The sequence below is a fragment of the Topomyia yanbarensis genome, chromosome 3, assembly GCF_030247195.1.
Source record: "Topomyia yanbarensis strain Yona2022 chromosome 3, ASM3024719v1, whole genome shotgun sequence".
Lineage (NCBI taxonomy): Eukaryota > Metazoa > Arthropoda > Insecta > Diptera > Culicidae > Topomyia > Topomyia yanbarensis.
Window position 1 is genome coordinate 156,149,284 of NC_080672.1, and position 23,008 is coordinate 156,172,291.

Consider the following 23,008-nt stretch of genomic DNA (forward strand, 5'->3'; position numbering starts at 1 on the left):
ATATACTGTACTACATGCACCGCAAAGCTATCATTTTCGACCTGCTCCACCTGTTACGGTAATAATCATGTACCATTCATGTGCCCCTGCCCCTCCAAACCAGAGATCCAACGTTCAACGCTCAATACTGATATCTTGTTTGCTAAGTATAGATAGTTTTAAAAAATCATTGTGAAACTAAATATCTAAATCAATCGAATTAAAAAGTGACACTAATGATTATTAATTTAGTTCACAATGAAACCGATTGATATGCTTAGCACTGTGTGAGTGCGAAAGGAGGATGGCCAGCTCGTTCAGTGTTGCTCTATCATCCATCAGAGGAAATTTTAGAAAACTACACATTTTAGGCTTCTGAAAACTAGAGCTTGCATTATTTTACATGAAAGTTCATAGAGAAGTGGCTACAACAGGTGATATAGCGTAGTTGGTTAATCGATTACCTTGTACGCAGCTCACCTGAATTCCCCGCGATTTTTCTAACCGAAAAAATGGCGACCCTACGGTTAAAACCTCTGAAATTTAAATAAAAAAGTGGGTACCCCACGAAAGGTAACTAAGGAAGCCACAGGTTACAGTTAGGGTTCATACTGCCGACCCTTTTCTAGCGAGAGTCTGTACAGTACGTAATACCTGACTAGAATTTTTTTTCAAGGAATCGAAGTAAAATTAAAATTAGTGAAATTGAGCATTCAATATTTTGATTTTAGCGAATTTATTGTAAAGCGACACCTTTTTTGATTATGATGTCTAGGGCGCTTCTGGAATCAATCACTTCAAAACAATTCAACAACAGTACGGCTCCCATGCTTTGCACTTCGTGTTTTACACCATGGGCCCTATTCTCAGTCACGTCGCCTAGTGACTAGAAGGAATTTTGCTTCTAGTCACTAGGTGACGTGACTATGGGAATAGGGGGCCCATTTCTTCAAGCTTAGGGCCTTCGTGAGACATCAGAAGTAGAATTAGACGCTTTTTACGAATTTTTAGTACACCTATTCCGGTTGTCACGAAAGCGTTTCTGAGCTGTTCACATGAGCAAATTGCCTACCAAATCAAATATTTTCTGACAAGCTTAGACACTTTCTGCTTTCTAACTTCCTCGGGGACGCCGAACCTCTGAAGAGCAGTAAAGAAAAAAAGCCCAGGAAGGTGCCGTAAGTGTGCTTTCACATAAACCTTGCTATCTATGAGGAGATAGTTGGGTTGCGTCAATAGCTGTGTGTAGAGCTTACGCGCACGTGATTTCTCCACTATATACTTCCGTTAATCGAGATTTGGTGCCTTTTGGACTTTGTACGTTTGTAGTCTCTCATGTTTTTTTGCATATTGCGCAACAAAATTTGCTTAAACGTAGTTTTTTTTACCACGAAGTATTGAGTTTCCTCTTGGAAGTTTCAACTACTCGCTTCACACTATACGGACATCTATTATTTCCAATCGTCGGCCAACATCCGTCGTGCCATTTGAAAACGCGACTTACCGTATATTAGAACATTCCAAGCTTCTTGCTAATGGCTTGGAGAGGGAAAGAGAAAGAGAGAGAGAGATCCGTGTTTCTAGGATGTTCTTCTGACTTAATTTTGACATCGGTTGCACAATGGTTAATGAAACTTACACAATGTGAACCATACACATTAAACTAGTTACTCCCAAAATGGAGGAAAAACCCAGTGGAAAAAAATTATAGAAATTTGAAAGTGATGCGATTTGATTCCTTACACCCTTTACTACACAGTCTATAATCGCAAGTCAGTCCCATGTAGATAGGGCATCCCATAGAATATGGTTCCGATTATGAGCAGTACACCGGTACAGTAAAATGTCAAAAAGAACAATGTAGCAATCTTTTTACGTATACGGTATTACACATATTTTCACGCCAATTTTTTGTAATTATGACTGTCGTTAAGTAAAGATCAATCTCGTTAGAAAATAACCATCTATTTACAAACTAACATAATACACTTTAAAAACATTCCAATACCTTGATTGACTGGAAACAGGTGGCCGGGAATAGCAGCAGTCAGGGCGCAGAGATCCGTCATCAAGCTCTTGTCTCCGGTATGCAGACGTAAATGAAGAGCAAGTGCTTCGCGGCTGTTGAAGGCACTTCCACACTCACGACAAGCATATTGTGGTCGTGGAGAAGTTTCCGGTGAGCTCTGACCGGTGGCAATGGTGGTTATGATGTTACCTGTGTTGACGTCTTGCACGGTCTGCTGTCCTTGGTGGTGTTGAATCTGTTGCACTTCAATGTGCTGCTGTTGTTGTTGCTGTTGCTGAGCCTGTGCCTGAGCTGCCGCCTGTTGTTGGGCCTGTTGTTGTGCCTGAGCTTGAGCTTGAGCCTGTGCCTGGGCTTGAGCCTGAGCCTGTGCTTGTGCCTGGGCTTGCTGTTGAGCGTTACTTGTGACGACCGTGTTTGTGGTTATAATTGTGGTGTTTGATGAGTTTGGGTTTACACCACCGTGGGTTAAACGGTTATGGGCATTCAGCTCAGATTTAGTGCGGAATCCTTCACCACAGGCGATGCACGGAAATGGCTGATCGCCTGTGTGAATCCTGTAACAAAAACAAGAATAATGTGTCATTGGATAAGATTTGACTATTTTGAAATATATTGTTTGCTGGTATGATTCCTACCTCATGTGGGCAGCAAGCGTCCGCTTCTGTAGGAATTCCTTTCCGCACAGTGTGCACGAGTGCGGTATACGCCCGTGCAGTTTTCCATGATTCACTAGCTGGAACTTGCGAGGGAAAGTGGCGCCGCAGTCGGGACACACGAACGGATTTACCGAGCCGTGGAAACGCGAATGCATAACCAGATGTTCTTTCTGGGCAAAGCTTTCCCCACAGTCCTCACAGACGTAGGGTCGTTCACCGGCGTGGAACTTGCTATGCGTCACTAGATGACGTTTCAGGGGAAAAGATCGACCACATTCTTGACAAATAAAAGGCCGCTCGCGACTGTGTACGCGTGAGTGAGTCAGCAAGTGATGTTTCAACGTGAAGCTCTTCTTGCACTCCTGGCACTGGTAGGGACGATCCGTCGAGTGCAGCAACAGATGGGTATTCAAACAATGTTTGTGGGCGAAATCCTTGCCACAGTGAACGCATACGTGAGGTCGTTCGCCTAGAAAGAGCAGAGATATTAATTATGCAACGAGCAGCGCAACAGAAGACGACTCGATTCATTCATCATTGATAACTGACCGGTGTGAACTCGAGCATGGGTTGTGAGATGATGCTTCAGAAGGAAAGATTTTCCGCATTGGTCACAGGAATAAGGTCGTTCCTTGGGAACCACGTTTGGCGTGGGGGTGTCTGATTCTTGTTGAACGTATTCACTCTAGAAAATTACAAGCCATTATTAATATGCCGACCAAGATGGACAATTCTTGATAGTGCTCACGTAATCAATTTCAACTGCTTCCAACTTGGGCGAAATACTCATTGTTGGCTCGATTTTCAGTTGATGTGTCGAAGTTGCGGCTTGTGAATCATCATTGTCTTCGAGCCCTGCGATCACCTTTTGCACTTGAACTGCGATTGCTGAGTATGCAATTGTACAATGTATTATAAGAAAGGAATTAGTAAAACAAGACGCTATAACTCACCAGCATGATGGCCGTCTGTGTTGGTCGTAATGGAGTGTTGATGATTGTTAGCAGCCACAGCAGCTGCTGCTCGCTTCATCAAAATGTCGTTGCATTCTTCCGCGGTGAGCTGAATCGGACCTATTGGGGACATGAATGCCGTGGCACCAGGTGATGCGCTTGCGGTCAGGCTAATTTTTGTCTTTGAATCGATGATTCCGTTGGCTAGGGCAGAATTAGATTGATCTGATGATGTATGGTTTAGGTGCATGTTGATAAGATTGAATGTACAGTTTTTTTTTGTTCCATGTGTACAGTTAGATTGAAGCATTAGGGTTAGAGAAAAGAAAAATAAAAATATCCATCGAATTAGAACCAAAAGACATAAGCAGTTTTCTTTATCTAATAATACTACAAGCACAAAACCCATAAGGAAACAGAAATGAGTTATCTTAGTAATCTTAGTTCTAAATATGTAGGGGAACCCGGGGCTTTTCGGACCTACCTTAGCAAATCGCACTTTCAGGTGGATAGATGGGAACAAATTTATCGGTTGAACCTCAGCTATATTTTGGGGCCAACAAAAAATTCATTTGCGCCACGCCATGACAGCGCTAGACAACGATTTGCAAAACTCAACGCTTTTCCATCCTTTTACAATGGAGGGGTGATTCGGACCTTCCTATAGGGCAATTCAGACCGTCATCTTTTTTTAAATTTTTTCGACAATGGAATTTTGTTTACCTATGAAATCGTCGTTTCTTCAACCTTAAGAAGCATAAAAAATGTTATCTAGATTGTCACAGCTGACGATTGGCGTATCACGTATTTTCTTTGCAGTGGCGAGGAAACCATGTGCGCCGACGCAAGCCTATGAACGGTGGTTCATCGAATTGACGGTCCAAAAAATTCCGTACGCTCATTTCGCACAAAGGTGGTGAGCGTCTTGAAAATATTTGTGATTTCATCCAAATTTAAATCAATTACAGAAATAGGAACCTCAATATTTCCGAAATACTTATGTTACTTTTTCACTTTTATTTGTTACTTTCAACACGATTTTACCAATGTTTTTTTGTTCTGAGGATGGCAAAAAAATGAATACGTTCTATTTCCTTACTACAAAATCTGCAACATGATATTAATCTGTCAAAATAAATGTTTCAGAATGGCGCTTCCACAAATATGTACGACAGTCAAAAAGTCCTACGATTTTCTGAGAATTCGAGGGGTTCTGAATTACCCCCACGTTCTTAATAGCCCCGGGTTCCCCTATAAACTAACTCGTATAACTCTTCTCTCTCCCCGAGAGAGCTTTTGAGACTGTACAAACTACCTACAGCCACTATTCTTTTATTCTCATTTTTTGCCGATAAAAATCAATAACAATTCTAGTGAGCGCTCCACAGAACGATAAAAGACAGAGCAGATCGCGTACATTTTACTACTATCTTCATTTTGTACTATTCCGATAATTCATACTTCAGCACAAGCACGTTTTTTTGGTCCCAGGCGCACTACGCAATTGAACAAATGAATGGGCGATAAGAAATTGATTAATCGGCCATGCTTCGTTTGCACCCATGCAACTAGTCACCCGCCAACAGAATGCCCATGTGGGGTGGGAAAGCGCGCTAGAAAATCCAAAGTGGCTGATTTTCCGCTATGACTTTTTCGACACCATAGTGTGAAATATTGAAATCATTAGAATGAGAAATGATTGTTGCATGAATATGTATGAAAGGGTGCTTCAGAAAAGAAAATTTTTATTCGAATATCTTTTTTCTAAATGTAGAGAAAGGAATGCAATATGCGTAGTGAAAAAAGCGACATGGACCTTGCAAAATGTAAAGATTTGAGTAGACCTCCTGATTATCTACCGCTTTATAAAACACATTTTTTGTCCTATTTTACAAAATTGACAACTGAAAAAGGGATCGAAGTTTAAAACTATATTAGGGACCATCCATAAATGACGTAGCAGTTTTTGTGTAATTTTTAACACCCCCCCCATCGTAGCATTTCGTCACAAACTACTAAATACCCCCCCCCCCCCCCCGGGTTATTACGCAGCTTGACAGTAACTCTCCCCCGCCCCCCTGTCCCCGCATTTTTTTTTTTTTAAATGAAAAACGATGTTAGTTATTCCCGTTTAAAAAAGCTACGTAGCCTGACATGACCCCCTACCCCCCCCCCCCCCTGTCGTCACACATCATCACAAAATGCCAAACTCCCCCCTCCCCCATATAAGGCTACGTCATTTATGGATGATCCCTTAGCTATAACGGAAAACTTTCTTTTGTAAAATAAAATTTTTAAAAAAGTTGGTCGCTTTCCATTAAAAAAATTAAATATATTTGCGCCACTTTTTATGAAGAATGTTCAGTGGGACTTTTATGCATAGAAAACTTGTAGAAAGTAAAAAATGCTAAGCATATCATCACATGGCAATGGAGCTGGTCGAGAGTTTTCTAGTTTATTGACAAATTTATTGTTTTATTGAAATTGGAGTCTCGTTTGTTACATAGACCACATACCACAATAGATCTAAATACGGGTCGCAGTGGTTCGTTTCCAACAAAAAAAACATTGACCACCATAAAAGTTTTCGTCAGTCCCAAGAAAAATGGTTATCTTTCAAAATTAACACACAAATGAAACAAAATTAATCTCAAATGAAAGGGATATTATCCCCATAGAATGCATCTAAAATTTTGTACGAATCGGTTATGTGGTTTCAATAATACAGACTTAATCGTCCGGTACCATAAGCGTGAGCAAAAATTTATTTTCACATGAAATTTCATAAATCGAAATTGTATTTTTGATGTCAAATGTCTTTAAAATGTTTTTATGGATGTTGATAATGGTTTTCAACATCCGGGATAAATCTTTACGTTTGATAATACAGATAATATCATCAACGTATCGCCACTAGCGTTTTGGTAACTCGCCTTTCTGCTTCAAACATTTTTCTAGGTTTGACTTTTGAAATATATAGGAACCCTACAAATACCGAAAGAATTATACCTAATACTTCAAACCATTCTTATCAGCATAAAATGGCCGCTTTTCATCACATAGCTCATAGAATGCTTACTTTACCATTAGAGGAAGAACAGGTATCCAGAGCAAACCATCCAATCAATAATTAATAAAAAAGATCTAGAATGCTTAATAAGCAAAATCTTACAACTTTAACTCCAACTGAAAATTTAAAAAGGATAGCGATAGATTTCAACAAAAATATGTCTTATTCACTTAGAACAAAATCAAAAAAGTTTGGTATAGACCTAGTTTTCAGTAGTCGAAACTACCAACTAAAATCAATACTAGGCTCCACAAAGGATCCGATAGAAACATTGAGCAAATCGGGGGTATACAAAATATCATATTCACATTGCGATAAAGTTTATATTGGCCAAACCAAAAGAACATTAGAGATTCGACTTAAGGAGCATATTGCATAATTAGCAGCGTAATCAAGTTTGTTTATTTGTGGAGCAGGGAAAAGCCCGCTGGAGTGAAGCTCATTTTCGCCTCTTCTCCAGTATGCATAAAACCTTCTCATCTTTTCATTGTCAACAGGCAGTATGCTAACCCTAATGACAAAAAGCTAATTAATTAAGCTAATAAGCAAAAGCTTCTAGGGAATCTGATAGATTTACCATTTCACTTTAAATCTAACTATAGAAGATATTAAAATTCAACGTCAAGTCTCCAATCCTTGGAAATTAGATGTAGCTGAAAGCCTAGAAATTTTCAAATATTCCTCGCCTTTCTTACTAAATCGAGAGCAAAGTATTGATTATTCATGGCTCTTCCAAATTACGTGACAAAAAACTGTCAGCTTCACGCACATAGATACTTACCGACCACAGCCTACACATTAAATGGTAGAAAAACATATATGAAGTAGGTTCATTCCGCTAAGATCTCCGTTCGCGTGTAGAACAGGACACGGTTTGAATAACGTGGGAGATATATAAACGAGTGAAGGTGTAAAACAGCAATCATTCACAAGCACGTGCCCGTCGAAGAATTCAAATTTGAGGGCATCCTCTGCAACCTAAATGCGAACGAGTTAACGGCAGTACTAACGAGGGCGTGTAATGCTACCATATCGAGGAATGGGAAACCGAGAAAAAAAATCGCTGGGTGCAATATGACGATGACCGATTTCCGTATAAGTTGCCTCCGAGCTTGGAGAAGAATTTAGAGGGCTCGTAATGACATCGATAGAGGGAAACTAGCTGCAAAAACCGCTCTCAACAACGCAGTCAACTCGAACAAGAAAGCCTGCATTGATGAGCTTTGCCACACAGCCAACGCGAATTCTCGAGGAGCGCCTCCTTGAGAATTCGCTAAACAGTTGGCATGGGAAAGATAAAAGGCCCAGCTGCACCACCTGAAAGGTGTCCGGAGAAGATGGAGGTCACCATCGAAAGGTTTTCCGCGCAACATGAACCAATCATCGCCGTACAGTGAGGAGGACGATCACGAAGAAGAAGCTCGAATTACTGACAAACATCTGATCGAGATGGCGAAAGCCATGAAAGTGAAGAAGAACCCAGAACAAGCCCCAAACCTGATTCTGGAAACAGCTATACATGAGAACCCGGACATGTTCAGGATTATCCAATAACTGGAAGCGACAGAAGCTGGTGGTGCTTTTGATGCCGGGAAAACATGGAGAACTTCCAGCGTATAGGTCAATATGTCTCTTGGTACTGTTAGAGAGAGTAGTCCTGAACAAGCTAACCAAGTACACGGACCGTGAGAACAGCATGTCATGCTTCCTTATAGGCAGGTCTACAGTGAAGTCCATCCGAACGGTTGTGGGAACTGTGGACACAACAGAGAAAAGGACATCGCAATTGCGTGGTGGTTACCTTAGACGTGAAGAATGCTTCAATAGTACTAACTGGGAAGCAATGGCCCATTCGCTATACAGCATGAGTAACTCTACAGAATATTACAGAGCTACTTTCAGTACCGAACACTGATCTACGAGCCAGACAAGGGAGAATGACATGACATCTACGACTGACGCTCCGCGACCCGGCGCTGTACAACGCAGTGTACGATGGAGTATTAAATCTGAATCTTCCCAGAGATGTAATGATTTTCGGTTTCGCGGATGATGTGGTGTTCCAAGTAATCGGATAATCACTAGAAGAATATGTCATCGACTCGAAAGTCACGGCGATTATGCTAAGGGGAAGACTATGAGAACAACAACAGCTTTGGTTGAGGCGCCAGTGTACCGGGCACCACGAACCATCTGGAATTGCCGGACCAGACCAGTTCCATGACCAGACCAGTTCCACCGTCAGGGCCTAGATCGAATCGGTCAAGTGAAGCGCCAGCGGTGGAGTAGTCGAGTTTTCAGCGAACCGGAAGCAGCAAACCAGAAGCTACGCTTCACCCGGTATCGCCTAACCGACCTCGCCAAGTACTGGTTGGTCCTTTGAGAAGGATTTATGGACTATCCGAGTAGATTGCGACAGAACTGGGAGCTAAATGACTCACGCAACGGGCCTCGGTTGTGGTAGAAATTCTGCCGCCGAGAAATAAATGACTCATTGAGATGGCTCGCGTAAACAGGAACTAAATGGCTCACGCAAACAGAAGCCAAATGGCTCACGGAAGTATAATCATTTTATACACACCCCAAGTTCCACCATTGAATCTGAAATAGATTATTAAAATCATGTAAATGGAACAAGCGGAATGGAAATGTCAACAAAAGAACATTCTATTCGAAATATCTCGTGATTTCGATCATGTACAGAGTAACTATCTTCGGAAATCCTATTCAGAACATAAAGAGCTAGCCTGTGGAAAACCAAATAGTTTTCAATTCTGGCACTAGGTAGCGCCAGTGATCATACTATTTTTTCAGTTCACTGTATCTTAAGACCGAATCGGCCTCCCCACGATATAACGCTTTGATGCAGTCTCGTGGGGCAAAAGGAAGGAAGTAAAGTTGTAACAAACGACTAGCTCAATCGGGTTTTATTTCACCCAGGGTCGGCTTTCACACTGCTCAAGGGAGGACTCACAAACTTGACTTACCTGATAGCACTTCTGACGAAAGAAACAGATCGATATTTAAGACAGACATAAGGCTCAGTGAAAAAGTTATACAAAACAAGAGAAATACATTTTAACTTATATATTTAATAGTCTTACATGACGAACACCGGTGCTGCCATCAGAAACTGTTGGGGCCCTTGTTGCTTCGTGGTGCTGAGGAAGAGAGGCTGGAGAGAGTACTGGAACATTCTGTTGCTACTTGATGTAGATAGAGCGCGGAATGACGAGGTCCGCTGGAAGTGATTAACGGTTGCTCTATCCACGGTGCTCGCAGACGCCGGGGGAACTCATCGGTATAGGTGCCAGACCCGAACCTCAAAAACGTCCGTTCCTGCACTCAGCGAAAGCGTGTAGCACGGCGATATCGTATGTCTCACCAGTCACCACCACCGCCTTTGACGACTAGGTGTTCTCCTCGTTGCTGACACGGACCGGCCAGATAAACTTCGGTTGTCAGCAGAAGTATCAATCGTTGGACCCTTATCAGCGATCGGACGTGCAGATGTGACGTAACACACGTGGTGGTGCAGGACAGTCCTGATAACCTCCTTCGAACCGCGCTGTCTGCAAAGCTGGCTCTGATTTCGAACAAATTTTCACCACAGTCCTTATCGTCCTCTTGTCGAAATTTTCCACCGGTATCTCACGATTTTCGGGGTTAATTTCTTTAACTCGCGGTACCGACTGTCTACGTCCGTCTCTTAACGCAGGCTTCCAACGACTCCCAGTTTCAATCACTTCTCCTTCTCACCTCTCCTTTCTTCTCTCTCTCTCTTTTCTTCCTTCGCCGAATTCGGAAACAGTTGTTCTGCGGTGCGAATAATTTCGCCCGTTCGTCTAGGTTTACACAATCTTCGTCGGTGGGATGTTAGTAGATTTGTTTGTTATCAGGGGTGGACGATTTTAGAAAACGTTCTTAAATTCTATAATTTATAATATATTATTGTGTTAGTATAATTTTACAAAATTGCCTAAAACTAAATACAAAAATGATGAGCCTTTGGAAAATTACATGAAAAAAATTAACTAAAGCAAACTAGGAATTATTAACGTAACCTACTCTAAATCAATGGAAAAATGTGTGTAATAAATGTGGCTCTGAATCATTGTTCCTGTGTCAACGGTAACAAAGTAACGACTGTGTTTAGTGGTTAGACACGAAAGTGAGTACCACCAATTGCCAATGCACTTTTGAAACTTCATAACCTTACTAAAATAAACACACTTAGACATTTTCACATTTCAACGAACTGAATCTAGTAGTCTATGACGCTCGACACTCCGGGTATAGCTTGAAAAGTCGAGTTTCAGAGTGATTGCAGCCTTCCTTATATAAAGCTTAAGCATCTCTTTCTTTTATGAACTTTCGATTGATTCAATAATGTTTGCTTGAGTTGCTTAAGTAAAACAAACAGCTCAACCCCGCTATCCGAAATCACCCTGCGGAAGTAAAATGTAAAATGAAATAAATATTTTTTTTGTTTTAATAAAAATAAATATTTATATTTTGTTAGAAAAAAAAATTGTGCTTGGACATAGTTTAAAAAAAAAAAGATTTCTAATGGTCTAATACGTTTTTTTCAAGATAAATTTTCCTATAAATACTCAGTTCCCAGATCAAGGATGTTTTGTGTACGACTGTTCCTCCCTTCCTTCATTAAAAATAATCCACTATGACACGACAGGTCTTGGTTGTAACGTGAAAAATTATTGAGAATACACCATAAAATCGCAACAACAAAAAACGATCCTCTTCCTAGTTTTCCAAGCTTCCGCTTTGTTCATGTGCAATTGGGGGTCAACGGAACAGATTTTTTCAATTTCGTAGAGCAACCTCAAAAGTCACTGTGACAGACGTATTAAAATGTCAATAAAGCGAAAACATTTTATGATAGAACAAAAAACTCTCTGCAGAAAAAATGTAGGATTTAGGGATCTTAAAAATGTGCAATCTATCACGAATCTGATTTTATCATTTATGCAGAATTATCTTATGGAATATGCGTAAATTTGTACCCCTGACAGACAGATGCCTTGACCACATGTAAATTTATGGCATACATCTGGCAAAAGCTTGTAAGATGCCGTCACTATACGTCGGACAGTTCTGATACTACATGTAATGTCTCGAAGAGCACAATTTGCGTAGTTAGACGGCTACATTTTGAATCGAAAAACAGAGGCCTCCATTGATATTTTTATGGGTAAGCCTACAACGAAAGTAAAATCTATTAATTAAACCCATTAATAAACATTAAAGTAATGATTTTCCAATTATTTAATAGAAAAATAAAGCCTTTACACAGCCTTCTTCTGGATTACGTTGGCTGTTTTTTGTTTATTGAATGTGATTTGCATTCTCAATAATGATTGCAGTCGTCAACCAAAATTCGAACAAACATACTATATTCGCTTGAGGCATCCAACCGTCGTATTATAGAAAATGCTGCTGGTCTTTTTATCTTTCTGATTGGGTACATATACAGTAAGATTTCGTTTTTGGCACGTTCTGTTTTTGGCATGCTCCATTTTGGCAACATTGTTTTTGTTCATAGTAAATCTTCTGAAAAATGCTCAATTCACATTTTGTTATAATAATGGATATCACTTTTGACTTTATTTTCAAACATAGGAGTCATATTTACTATATTTTATGGGGGCGGGCATGGCGAATAAAATTAAATTTTCTGATTTTTTTCCATCATTTCATTCCATTTCACAAATTCTTATATAATTAATGTTCTTGTAACATTTGTGATGTCACAAACTTAAAATAAAAGCTTTTAGGCTCCATTTTGGCATGGCACTGGCAATTGAAAAAATATTGTTGCCGAAACGGAATCCTACTGTAATTGAAAACATCTTTTTCGCTCCCTCGGAGGAATTTGTGCAAATAAAGTTTTCTTTCATTTAAAAAAATCATGAAATCTTTTTACAGTCTCCAATGAACCCTGTTTTCTTAAAGCTGAAAGTGAAGAAAACCCTGGAACTACTTATTGTCATCCGATGCCTACACATTTTATGTTCAAGTTAGCAGCCATCCGTTAGTCGAATGTTTTCCGGATCAAAAGTATCATCAGTGACACTAGTGACATCATCTAGCGCGTACACGGCAACTAAAATAAAGTCAACACTCGATATGTTTCCTTATGAGTATGTAAATATATTACCTAGATTGTGCAATACAAAAACTAAGTGTGCTCTAGCTACTACGAAATAAAAAGATGGGCATTTCGCACCAAAGAGACCCATTAAAGCGTGATTCAGACGATACATCAGCTTCCGTCAACGTCAACGGAACGTCACCGTTCCGTCAGGATAAGTTAAATACTTTTCTCTTGCGTCCGTTCACACATGCCGTACGTCAAAACGTTCCGTGCCGATGATGTTGTGTGTGAATGCCTCCATTTAACTGCGTGTAACTTATCCTGACGGAACGGTGACGTTCCGTTGACGTTGACGGAAGCTGATGTATCGTCTGAATCGTCCTTAAACCTCTCGCCTGCAGTACTATCAGTACTTACTTATAACCTCATGTTTCTTAACTGCCGGAGGACCGGTGGTAACGGTAGCCGTGGAACCACACGTAATAATACTGTAAAATAAAGAAGCAAAATATGAGAGCCACTGCGACGAAAAATGCAATCATCAAATACGAGCTGCGGTTGAAGCAATCTACGAAACTGAATCACATTCCTTATTCCCTGCACCGATGATGGCCAAAGAAGGTGAACGAATGCGCTCTGCTACCGTACTCAGATTGTAATTCGCGAAAATAAAAAGAGTGAAATGGTCATTACTTACCGCTGCGTGCCCTGCTGTAGCGCGGACGGATCATTGACCACGAGCATCCGTCGGACCGCGCCCTTGTTGGTGGCGTGCGTGATCGTACCCTTGCCATCCTTCTGTACTATAATGCTAGCACCGTCCGGTAGCTGCAAGTATGGCATCTGTATCAGGTCAAACGGACCGCAAAACGCATGGGAGAGTGGGTTGGTTTGTGATTTCATTTGTGTGTAGAGTATAGAAGAGCGGCGATGATTAATTTGGTGATTTTAATTTTGTTTTTTTTTTGTAAAACAGGCATCACGCAACGCGACAACAGAACACGATATGAAAAAGAAAAAGAGAAAAAAACAAACATGTGGTAAAACAGGTTGAGCGAAATGAGTGGGCTATATGAGAGATAAAACAGGAATTAATTGGTGTCAATAGTTAAATGCATACGAACTCAACTAAAAATTTCATTGCCAATCATACATTTGCCAATTTTTATAAAGCCAATACGAATTCAGTTTAGGTTTTTTGATGAACGATCATGAAAACACCTGAATATGTAAATTCAGCAGAAATAATTAAACCAGTATTATAAATTTTTCAACATACATAAATATTGTTTTTTGGTGTTTTTCAATAGGAATACAAATTTACTATCTGCCTTAACCACTCTATAGAGGGTGGTGAAATTATTCGTTCAGCATGAATGAAAGGGTAGCAGACATAAGCAACAGTTCTCAAACGTATTCAAACATACAAACATTGAGCACGACCAAAATATAACGCCCATTCCGTAAAATGATTCTCTCTCTATTGAAATTTGTATTGATTTTTTTTAAAACATACAGACAGGAAAATAGTAGAACCGCTCCAGAACTGAGTATTGCTTTCGTAACGTCCGCTATGGAGTATGACACACACACACGAAAATGAGTAAAGCAACCTGTCAAAATCAGCTGTGCTTTATTTACACCATTATCGCATCGTTTGTTTTCGACAAATATCCTTCTCTATCTGTGTGTCTTCCTCGTACCTATGTAGCATACTATACTACAGTAATAGAGAGCAGATCTTGGTCATCGGATTTCAGCCATGTGTGCAGTGTAGGATATTTTTCTCGCCCAATGCAATGTTCTTCTACGGTACCCGTAATGGTAATACTAGCTGTATGTCTCACTTGTGTGTATGTGCGTACACAATCACTCCGACTGACTGTAGAGACACGCAAATGGAACCATCCATAATCACGTGCACAACAAACGAGGTAAAGGCAACAGTAGTGATGTGGTACAACCACGATTTCGCACACAGTCAACTAACGTAGGGTCAGTCAGTCATAGGAGAACCGAAAGGTATTGAGAGCGAAAAAAGCCCTAAAACACACCGAAATAATATAAATAGTTATTATAATTAATGCAATCACAGATACAACATCAAGCATCAGAGCCAGCAGAGAAGGCACCATTTGTTATCATTTTTCGGCGCGGGTGCTACGAACACACATTTCCTGCCAGCATATCCACACAAAGTCGAATGGGTCATGTTTTCCCACAGACCACGAACTTCATGATATGTACTATACTTAACACATATAATCGCGTGAAAAGCACGTGCGTCTACCGAGTGCTGCAATGTATAAATGAATTTGATGGCCTATACCTACTGACACCTAGAAAAAGACGTTGTTTACAAACATTTGTCAATTGAAAAGAAAAAACGCTTTTAATCTACCTAACAGTGTGGTGAGACATTTCTTATAACTCTTAGCATTCTCTTCGGATATTCTATCGATTGAGAAAGTTAAGAATGACGTTTCGCAATGTTTTTGATGACGCTACTACATGGGATAGTAGTGCTCATAGTCAAATCAGCATGCGAAAAATATCAAAGGCTAAACCAAAAAGCAGCCTGTAAAATAAACGCACAAATGCATTATTTCTAATGCTTTGTTAATAAAATATCTCTTCAATCAATGCATTATGTAGAGAAAAACTGAATTTTCCCAAAGAGGCTATATATGTGCAGGACCAACAATAAATCACAAAATATATTGCATATATTTGAAGCACATACTCTCAATAGCGTGTACTCATATTTCCAACGTGATTGAGAACTAAGAACAGAAATTGCAGCTTTTGATAGCACCATAACCATTATTAGTAATCCTAATCCCAAAGAACAAATTGAAATATTTTTCAAAATCCGTTTACTTTGCGGAAACCGAACCTCAGCAGAAAACCGACACAGTTTGACAACAAAAAATCAAGATAAACTAAAAAGTTGCACTTGTTTTGTCCAACGAAAAAGTACACTTTTCACAAAAAAAAATTTAGTGCACCGTCGTTAAAAAAATTATGGCCCATATAACGAAATAGAATGAAATTACACTCCAAAACCATCGATTGTTGAACTTTATTTCGATTTAAGAACGATTGAGTTTACTGACGCTTTTTACTAAAATATTTGTTGTACATGTTTTGTCCAATACTGCATAGAGTAGATGAGCCCTTATTCAATCCATGTCAGGATGCCACACTATTTCGTTGATAACTTGAACAACTCTCACTGGATTGCGCTTAAATAGGCTTCAACGTGTTTACTTCGCTCTTAAGAAGTAATAAGATGAAAAATGGCCAGGAAAATGTAAAATAATCGCTTTTGAGCGAAGTGAAAAGTCGTGTACAGCGTAGCTTTATTCATCCTACCATTCAAGCTTATGCGTTGAACAAAGATAGTAGACCCTGCTCTAACTAATGTGTCCAAATGGGTGGGATGAATAGAGTGACTAACTATGAAACTGTTACCCTACCTATCCTCTTTGTAGGCAATTAGACATAAAACTGGAATGAAATGCCACTGCCTATGCGCAAGCTTCCCTCCGGTGTACCAACGAGCGGTTTACTACGAGTCATATACGAGACGCTCCTACTTACTGCTACTTATGCTAAGAACGTGAACGAATGACCAGAAATTCAAATAGACAATTGCTTATACGTGTGACGAGCATCCTTCGCTATCAAATAGGAGGGACTAACAACGTGAAAAATTGTTCCTCGTCGATCGAACGTTATCCACCAATCAGGGCACAGTTAATGAAAAAACTCATGAAATCGATTATTTTCATTAGGGGAACTGGGGGTAAGAAGTACATATTAAGGATATAAAAAAATATCATAGAAAAGTAGAAAAAGGTTTTTTTGCAATTTAAATTTTTAACAGAAATTTTTTTTTTTTGTGAAAAACGACATTTTCTTCAGTGTGATTTTTTTTCGTTCTCAGAGAGTTTTGCTGTATAAAATTCAGTAATCGAACAATTATTCTCAATTATTCTTCAGTCAATTTTTATCAAATATACTTGGTTTAACGAGGAAAATCCTCAAGCACAAAATGGAAGTAGTTTAAAAAGGAGTTGATATGTGAAATTTGACAAAAAAATGTGGTACCGAGACTAAATGGCAAGAAGTCTAATGTTTCTGAACTTTGCCAATAACAAATCTGGCTCCATTTTGTTCCTGAAGATTTTTCACGTTCAGCAAGGTAGATTTTATACAAATTGATTGAAAAATACACATGAGAAAATGATAAAATTTGATATGAGTGACAAAAGACCCTAGAACCCAAACTACATTACAAGAACGGCAAAAATGTATGATTTGCAGCGTAGGGCAGAAATGTTATTAAATATAGGGGATTTTGATGACAAAATATCCCAAAACCCCAACTACTCGCATTTTTAAGGAACGAGCATATTCCTTTTCAAATATTAAGATTGTTTCCTTTAAAAACAAATATAAAACTGAATTTAGCAGCACAACTTCAAAAATTATTGCATTTAATGTATGTTTCCCTCATATTTTCCCATAGTAACAATGGTAAAAACTTCAATCGAAGTGGATGGGGGTCAAATTATTTTTTTCGAGAGGTGCCATACTGGAGATGTAGAACTAGGTTCTCGGAAGGGCTTCTCGTCGGAACCACACAATACAATTACAGAAGAGATTGTGGAAATGTCACCCACTAAAACATTGGTTAAGGCCAATTACAGTGGGCCGTGATTCTTAATGTGATATTCATTATATGGCTCAGATATGTGCAGGCGTAGGGAATTCGCCGTTGCGTGTCATCGCGAGGGGCTCGAGCGTTTGTATGTTAATATGTTCGATCGCGTGTGTCATTCACCACTATCGAGGGGCGAGTGCAATAACCATCTTAAAACAACTGTCTGTCAAAGGTTCTCTGATGCACGCAATATACTTGATGATGTTTGCAATACCGTCAAACCCATCAACCTAGGGGAGCGAGGTGGATGGGGATCAAAAATTGTTCCAATAATGTGAAATTCAGTTGCAATGTCCTAATAATTATTGAATAATAGTTTGTATATGGCCTGTGTTAAGCCAAAGAGGACCAAGCGCCATTTAGAGATACATACTCTAAAATCGCTATCGCATCCAACATAGCACCAGCAACAGCCACATTTAATTATTTTTGGGAACACAAATATTAAACGAAAGCAAATAAGTGGTCTTTAATTTGCCACGCTAATGATAAGTTGCCTAAAAATGCATTTTAACATGAAAAATACCAGAAAAAAATTATGGCGCTCAGCTCGGTCTGGCTTAACGCAGGCCATATATGTAACGGTACATTTGCATTGTGTGTCGTCCAGAAGAAGCAAACTATCTACCTAACCGTACCGAGTCTACAGACGAGGCAACAGAACACACGTCAAAAAAATCACTATGTATTTTTTGGCCACTCACACACGCTATTCGTATTCCTGCGTTAGAATAACTAGAACAAAATCCGGTGAATAGTTTTTTGTGGCTTGTGTCCTGTTGCCTCGTCTGAAACAGCTTAACTGTTTTATCAGGTTTCGAAGAGAAAAAATAGAGGATATTCAGTCTATTTAACATGACAACGTCACGATTTTGAAAATAGGGATATATTAGGGAGTTAATATAATCAAGTGAAGTAATCAAAAGAAAAATAAAACTACAAATTGTACTACATCGTGCAAAATCTGTAATATATCGTACAATAATACGCGAACACAAATCCAGAGTAACGTGTAAAGCTAACTCAAACTCGTTTAAAGTTAATCCAAACACCCTACCACATTAAGATATATTTCAATACTTCGTCAAACCAACTTTCGCTTTTGTTGTTTCACATATGAATCATTTTCCAATTTGTTTGTTATTCAAAACATATTGTTTTATGCCCTCTTACGCACGTTACACGACTTTGGGAAGCACAACACCACCCATCGCATATCGCAAGTCATGAATGTATGGACGACAATATCACACTCGCACAGCCACCATTCGTTCGAAAAAAAGAAGTTTGTAGATATCACTCGTAAAACGCAACCTCCACTCTCTCGTTCTAATAAGCCATAGGCTGTATGTGGAGGAACATACGCTTCTGTTTATGTAGCAACCAACAGCAACAGCTACTCGGGCTTGAATGAAAATTCCATTACCGGTGTTATTAGTGGGGGTGGTAAGGTTGAAAATATGAAACCCCTACCAACACATGAAATATAGCACAGGATATTATCGTCCTGGAGTTCTACTGGTGATGGTTCATCACCACCACCACCATTACCACCAATCATAAAGAAAATCCACCCAAACAGTAATTCTCTAACAATGAACTAGCGCGCCACTTGGCCGAAGCATACCGTTATCAAGAATGCAATATGTATTCTACGCCACCCACGAATGTTCGTTATCTATCCGGAAGTTTCGCGTATTTTGGTTAGTGGTGAGACGGGCCCGGTGGACATGGATCTATTTCCAAAACGGTGCGGTGCCAGTTGGTCTATGTGTAAAATCAGAAGCGACAATTTTCTTCGCTTGTTTATGCTGGTTGTTTCAATAAAGTTTATACTATAACCGAGTTCGTATAGCGCATACATCTAGGAGCTAGTCAAAAAACGTGTGTGTTATGCTGGCGGACAGTCGGTCGATTCCAGCATGGATTATTTCTTTGTCTCTGTTCGGTGGTGCTGCATAGCGAGGCAGGGAAAGGTCTGTCTGTATGTAGCCGCCAGCATCACGAACATCATCAGCGGCATAAAACCGAAAGAGTACCTTGCAAATAACATTTAAGACAGAGAATGATGGGCTCGTAACAACGGAGCGTAGAATGGGCATTTCGAGCGGCAACTTTGTTTTGGGGCAATGACTAACTGACGGTTTTGGATTTTAGAGGTGCATGAGAGAAAGGAAGTGATAAATGTAATTCGTGATGTTAGGGAAGGCCAAAGATATCCCTTTCTAATCGGAAGAGGGTATCATGGAAATTAGGATATATTTTATGAGCTAGCTGTTGCCTTAAAGGTTTATTATTGTTGCCACTATCTCTCGGTGTAGTTCAACTGGACGTGGCACGACCTTTATTGAAACACAGTGTGATTTGATATACCTTACTGGTTTTCAACACACGATGACTGTCGTTGGTCCTTGTGGTGGTAAGCCCCCCGTTAAGGTGAACTGTGAAAATATACAGCCAATGGTAATTACTATAAACCTCACGTTTTCAATACCCAACCAACATGCATGCACACCTTGGTTTTATATAGTCATATCGCTAGGCTGTTTGAGTTCCCACGTTCGTCTCGGTATGCACTGTCCATCGAATGCCTTTCACACTCGATATCCAATGGATCAGCCGGGCGGTTTGCGAATTGAGGTAACGTGTTTCCTTCATAGTCCTGTACGTTAAGAATTAGTCGCGAAATAAAAGATCACCAGATAATCTTAAACGACGCCGTCAAGAAAAGAACGAAAATGGGAAAACAAAAAAATGGAAACACTAGAAAGTGTATTGTATATAAATTAGCCATTTTTTCAAATATTCTGATTTTCGCAAACTTCTTAAAACTTTCTGAACCAATGGGTCTCAAATTTGTCTAATTTGGGTAATGTTTCGGAGCGCTTTTCTGAAAAATGTGTAAACCGGAAAACAAGATTTTTGTTTCAAACAAAAATTAATTAAATCAAGCGCATTATGTTGAATTTGGATCTGCCGGACAATATCTTTTATTTAATATCTTGTTTTCAGCGAGACTATCAACTGTTTTGGTTTAATCGGTGTGTGAATAATATGATATGGGTTTTTATTCTATTAATTTTGTATATTTTGTTAACTGTGCTAATTTTTAATTTACTGAGCTGAACTAATTTGATTAATTTATTTCATTAATTTTTTATATTTTTGATTGTAGAGATTTTATCCTTCGCCTTTTTCGGGTTAGAACAATCTATTTAGAAAAATCTCCCCTCTGCGAGGTTGGGAATACAGTGAAGACCCGTTTTTATGAGCCCCTTGGTGAATTTTAGGCTGATAAAACGGGAACATTGATAAAATCGGGACAAATATTTTTCTTCCTTTTTAAGAAACCGAAGCTCTTAAAATATTCTTCTTTAGTCCCTAGATATAGCCTTTTCTGGTTATTTAAATTGAAATTCCCTTAAGGGTGTCTGACAGTGCAAAATTCAAAAAAAAATTTTTTTTTTTGCATTTTTCGGAACTCTAAGATAAGAAAAAATATGCTCAAGAAAGGATTTACTAGAATTCAACTTGGTTCGTCTGCTAGAGCTCATCAAACTACCAACTACAAATTTTCATATGAAGCTGATAAAATCGAGTCAAAAAGCTGATAAAATCGGGGGTAGATAAAACCGGGGGCTGATAAAATCGGGTGCTGATAAAATCGGGTCTTCACTGTACAACTCAGGTGAGCTACGTACAAAGCAAGCAATTTACCAACTACGTAATGTCCGCCCTTATTATTTTTTTGCTAACTTTCTATAATATATTCAGTTCATTCGAGGTTTTATTTTATTTTTTGTATTCATTACATCTATAGTTGGGTGCCTACTTCGCATAATTTTTGCAAACCGATGAATATACCAACAGTATATGAAATGTCTCATCTCCGTGTTAGGTGAATTAAGTCTTTTTTAATGAGGATTTTCAAAGTTAGGCGGTTTTTAATGCTGTACGTATCCCGTATTAATATGACCGAAACACAGTTCCTTTTTGCAGAAAATATGCGATTAATTGGTAAACCCAAGACGGCTTAGTTTTTGGAGATGTTATCTTCGGAGGGAGAATTTCAGAAAAAAAACCTTGAAGAATTGAACATATTTAAAGTCGCTTGAAAAACGGTATCGGTGGTAGTAGCGTTTAAATCATTCTCGCCTATGTTGGATGCTGAAAACAAAAACATAACAAATCAAACTTGAAAATTACAACCTCTTTGTCAGAAAAAACAAAAACGCCACAATTACACATCAAGCAATAATTCTTTTTACTAGTCCATTTAAAAGTAATAAAACGTCGCCTTGTATCGCTCAGGTAATCATTCAAGTCGCGATGAGAAACTTTTGCTAAAAGCAACCGTACCCACCTGCATTAATCATCCCTAGAATGGTTAGTGATAAACGATGGCAGTCATGCTGTCCTATCGGAAGAAAAGTTGTAGCGTGGTCTAGTTTAGACAAAATGTATGAAATTTATAAGATCTACTTTCAAGATCAAATATGATGTTCTTAAAATGCACAGTTATGTTAGGGTTGAATTCAAGAGGATGACATGACGTCATATTGACGTAGTCAACATAAAAAACTTTGTAACAAAATTAACGAAATTTGTCTAAATACAAACGAGGATCACTTTAGTTTGCATCAAATTAGAGAAAGTGTGCATTGTTTTCTATTGTTTACTAATACTGCTGTTTGTTGATGACATTTCAAGCGATTTTGACGTTGTCAAGCTGAACCCCATTGATCAGTGGAAAAACGATGTTGCCTATTGTCAAACCCTGTATGTAGAGATAACAATTTGCTCTTGAAATTTTAAAACTCCAACACTCCTTCAAATGCCGTTGGCAAGATCAAAGAAATAACACTATCTGCTCGGCTTTCAAGTGCCGTATAGCGAATGCAAAACAGTCGACGGATGACAAGTTTGCAAAGATGCCGTCGTCTTTTGGATGTTCGATTTGCCAACAACGAATACTGTGGTGTAGAGCACGAGCACGCATTACGGGTACTCTGTTTTAGGCCCTGGTTGTAGTCGACATCATGACTCAGACACATTGGCAAAAAACATGATGATGTTAATTCAACATGCCAAGTGGCATACCACACACAACGACAGGACAGACTCTTCCCGTGAGATAATGGCCCGGAATAGTGAAACACACAAACAGTGCCAGCGAGTGGTGCTCTGGCAGGGCTGTGTATTGAGGGAGAACACAATTTTTTGTTGGTATGGTACTGGTGCTACGGTAGATGCTGGCTAAACCTCAACATTAGCAAATTGATATATTGTTGCTGCTATATGAATAGCTGCTAATCGTCAAACCAAACGTTAATTTAAATATAGCGGATAAACCAACATTTACTTCAACAATATAGGCAACACTAAACTGTTACATCGAAAAAGGGTGTGTTTTTCTACATCGGTTCGAAACAGTAACGTAGAAGAGAAAGTGATATACGAAAACCGGTTTTTGGCAT

The 23,008-nt window shown here is 39.2% G+C and overlaps 1 protein-coding gene across 9 annotated transcripts in view; it reads right to left on the minus strand.

The window, feature by feature from the left end:
• The window catches only part of LOC131692952 (zinc finger protein 665), a 71,278-nt gene that overhangs the window by 18,837 nt on the left and 29,433 nt on the right, over positions 1-23,008 (minus strand). For 7 of the 9 annotated variants that reach the window (XM_058980378.1, XM_058980386.1, XM_058980383.1 and 4 more), the window contains exons 3-9: positions 13,500-13,645; positions 13,220-13,290; positions 3,618-3,842; positions 3,413-3,552; positions 3,214-3,349; positions 2,644-3,133; positions 1,988-2,562 (exon numbers count right to left, since the gene is read on the minus strand). In XM_058980378.1, coding sequence (XP_058836361.1) covers positions 1,988-2,562; positions 2,644-3,133; positions 3,214-3,349; positions 3,413-3,552; positions 3,618-3,842; positions 13,220-13,290; positions 13,500-13,645 — 1,783 coding nt within the window. The remainder of the gene's footprint in view (positions 1-1,987; positions 2,563-2,643; positions 3,134-3,213; positions 3,350-3,412; positions 3,553-3,617; positions 3,843-13,219; positions 13,291-13,499; positions 13,646-23,008) is intronic. The other 2 variants (XM_058980384.1, XM_058980385.1) reach the window with 2 other exon arrangements.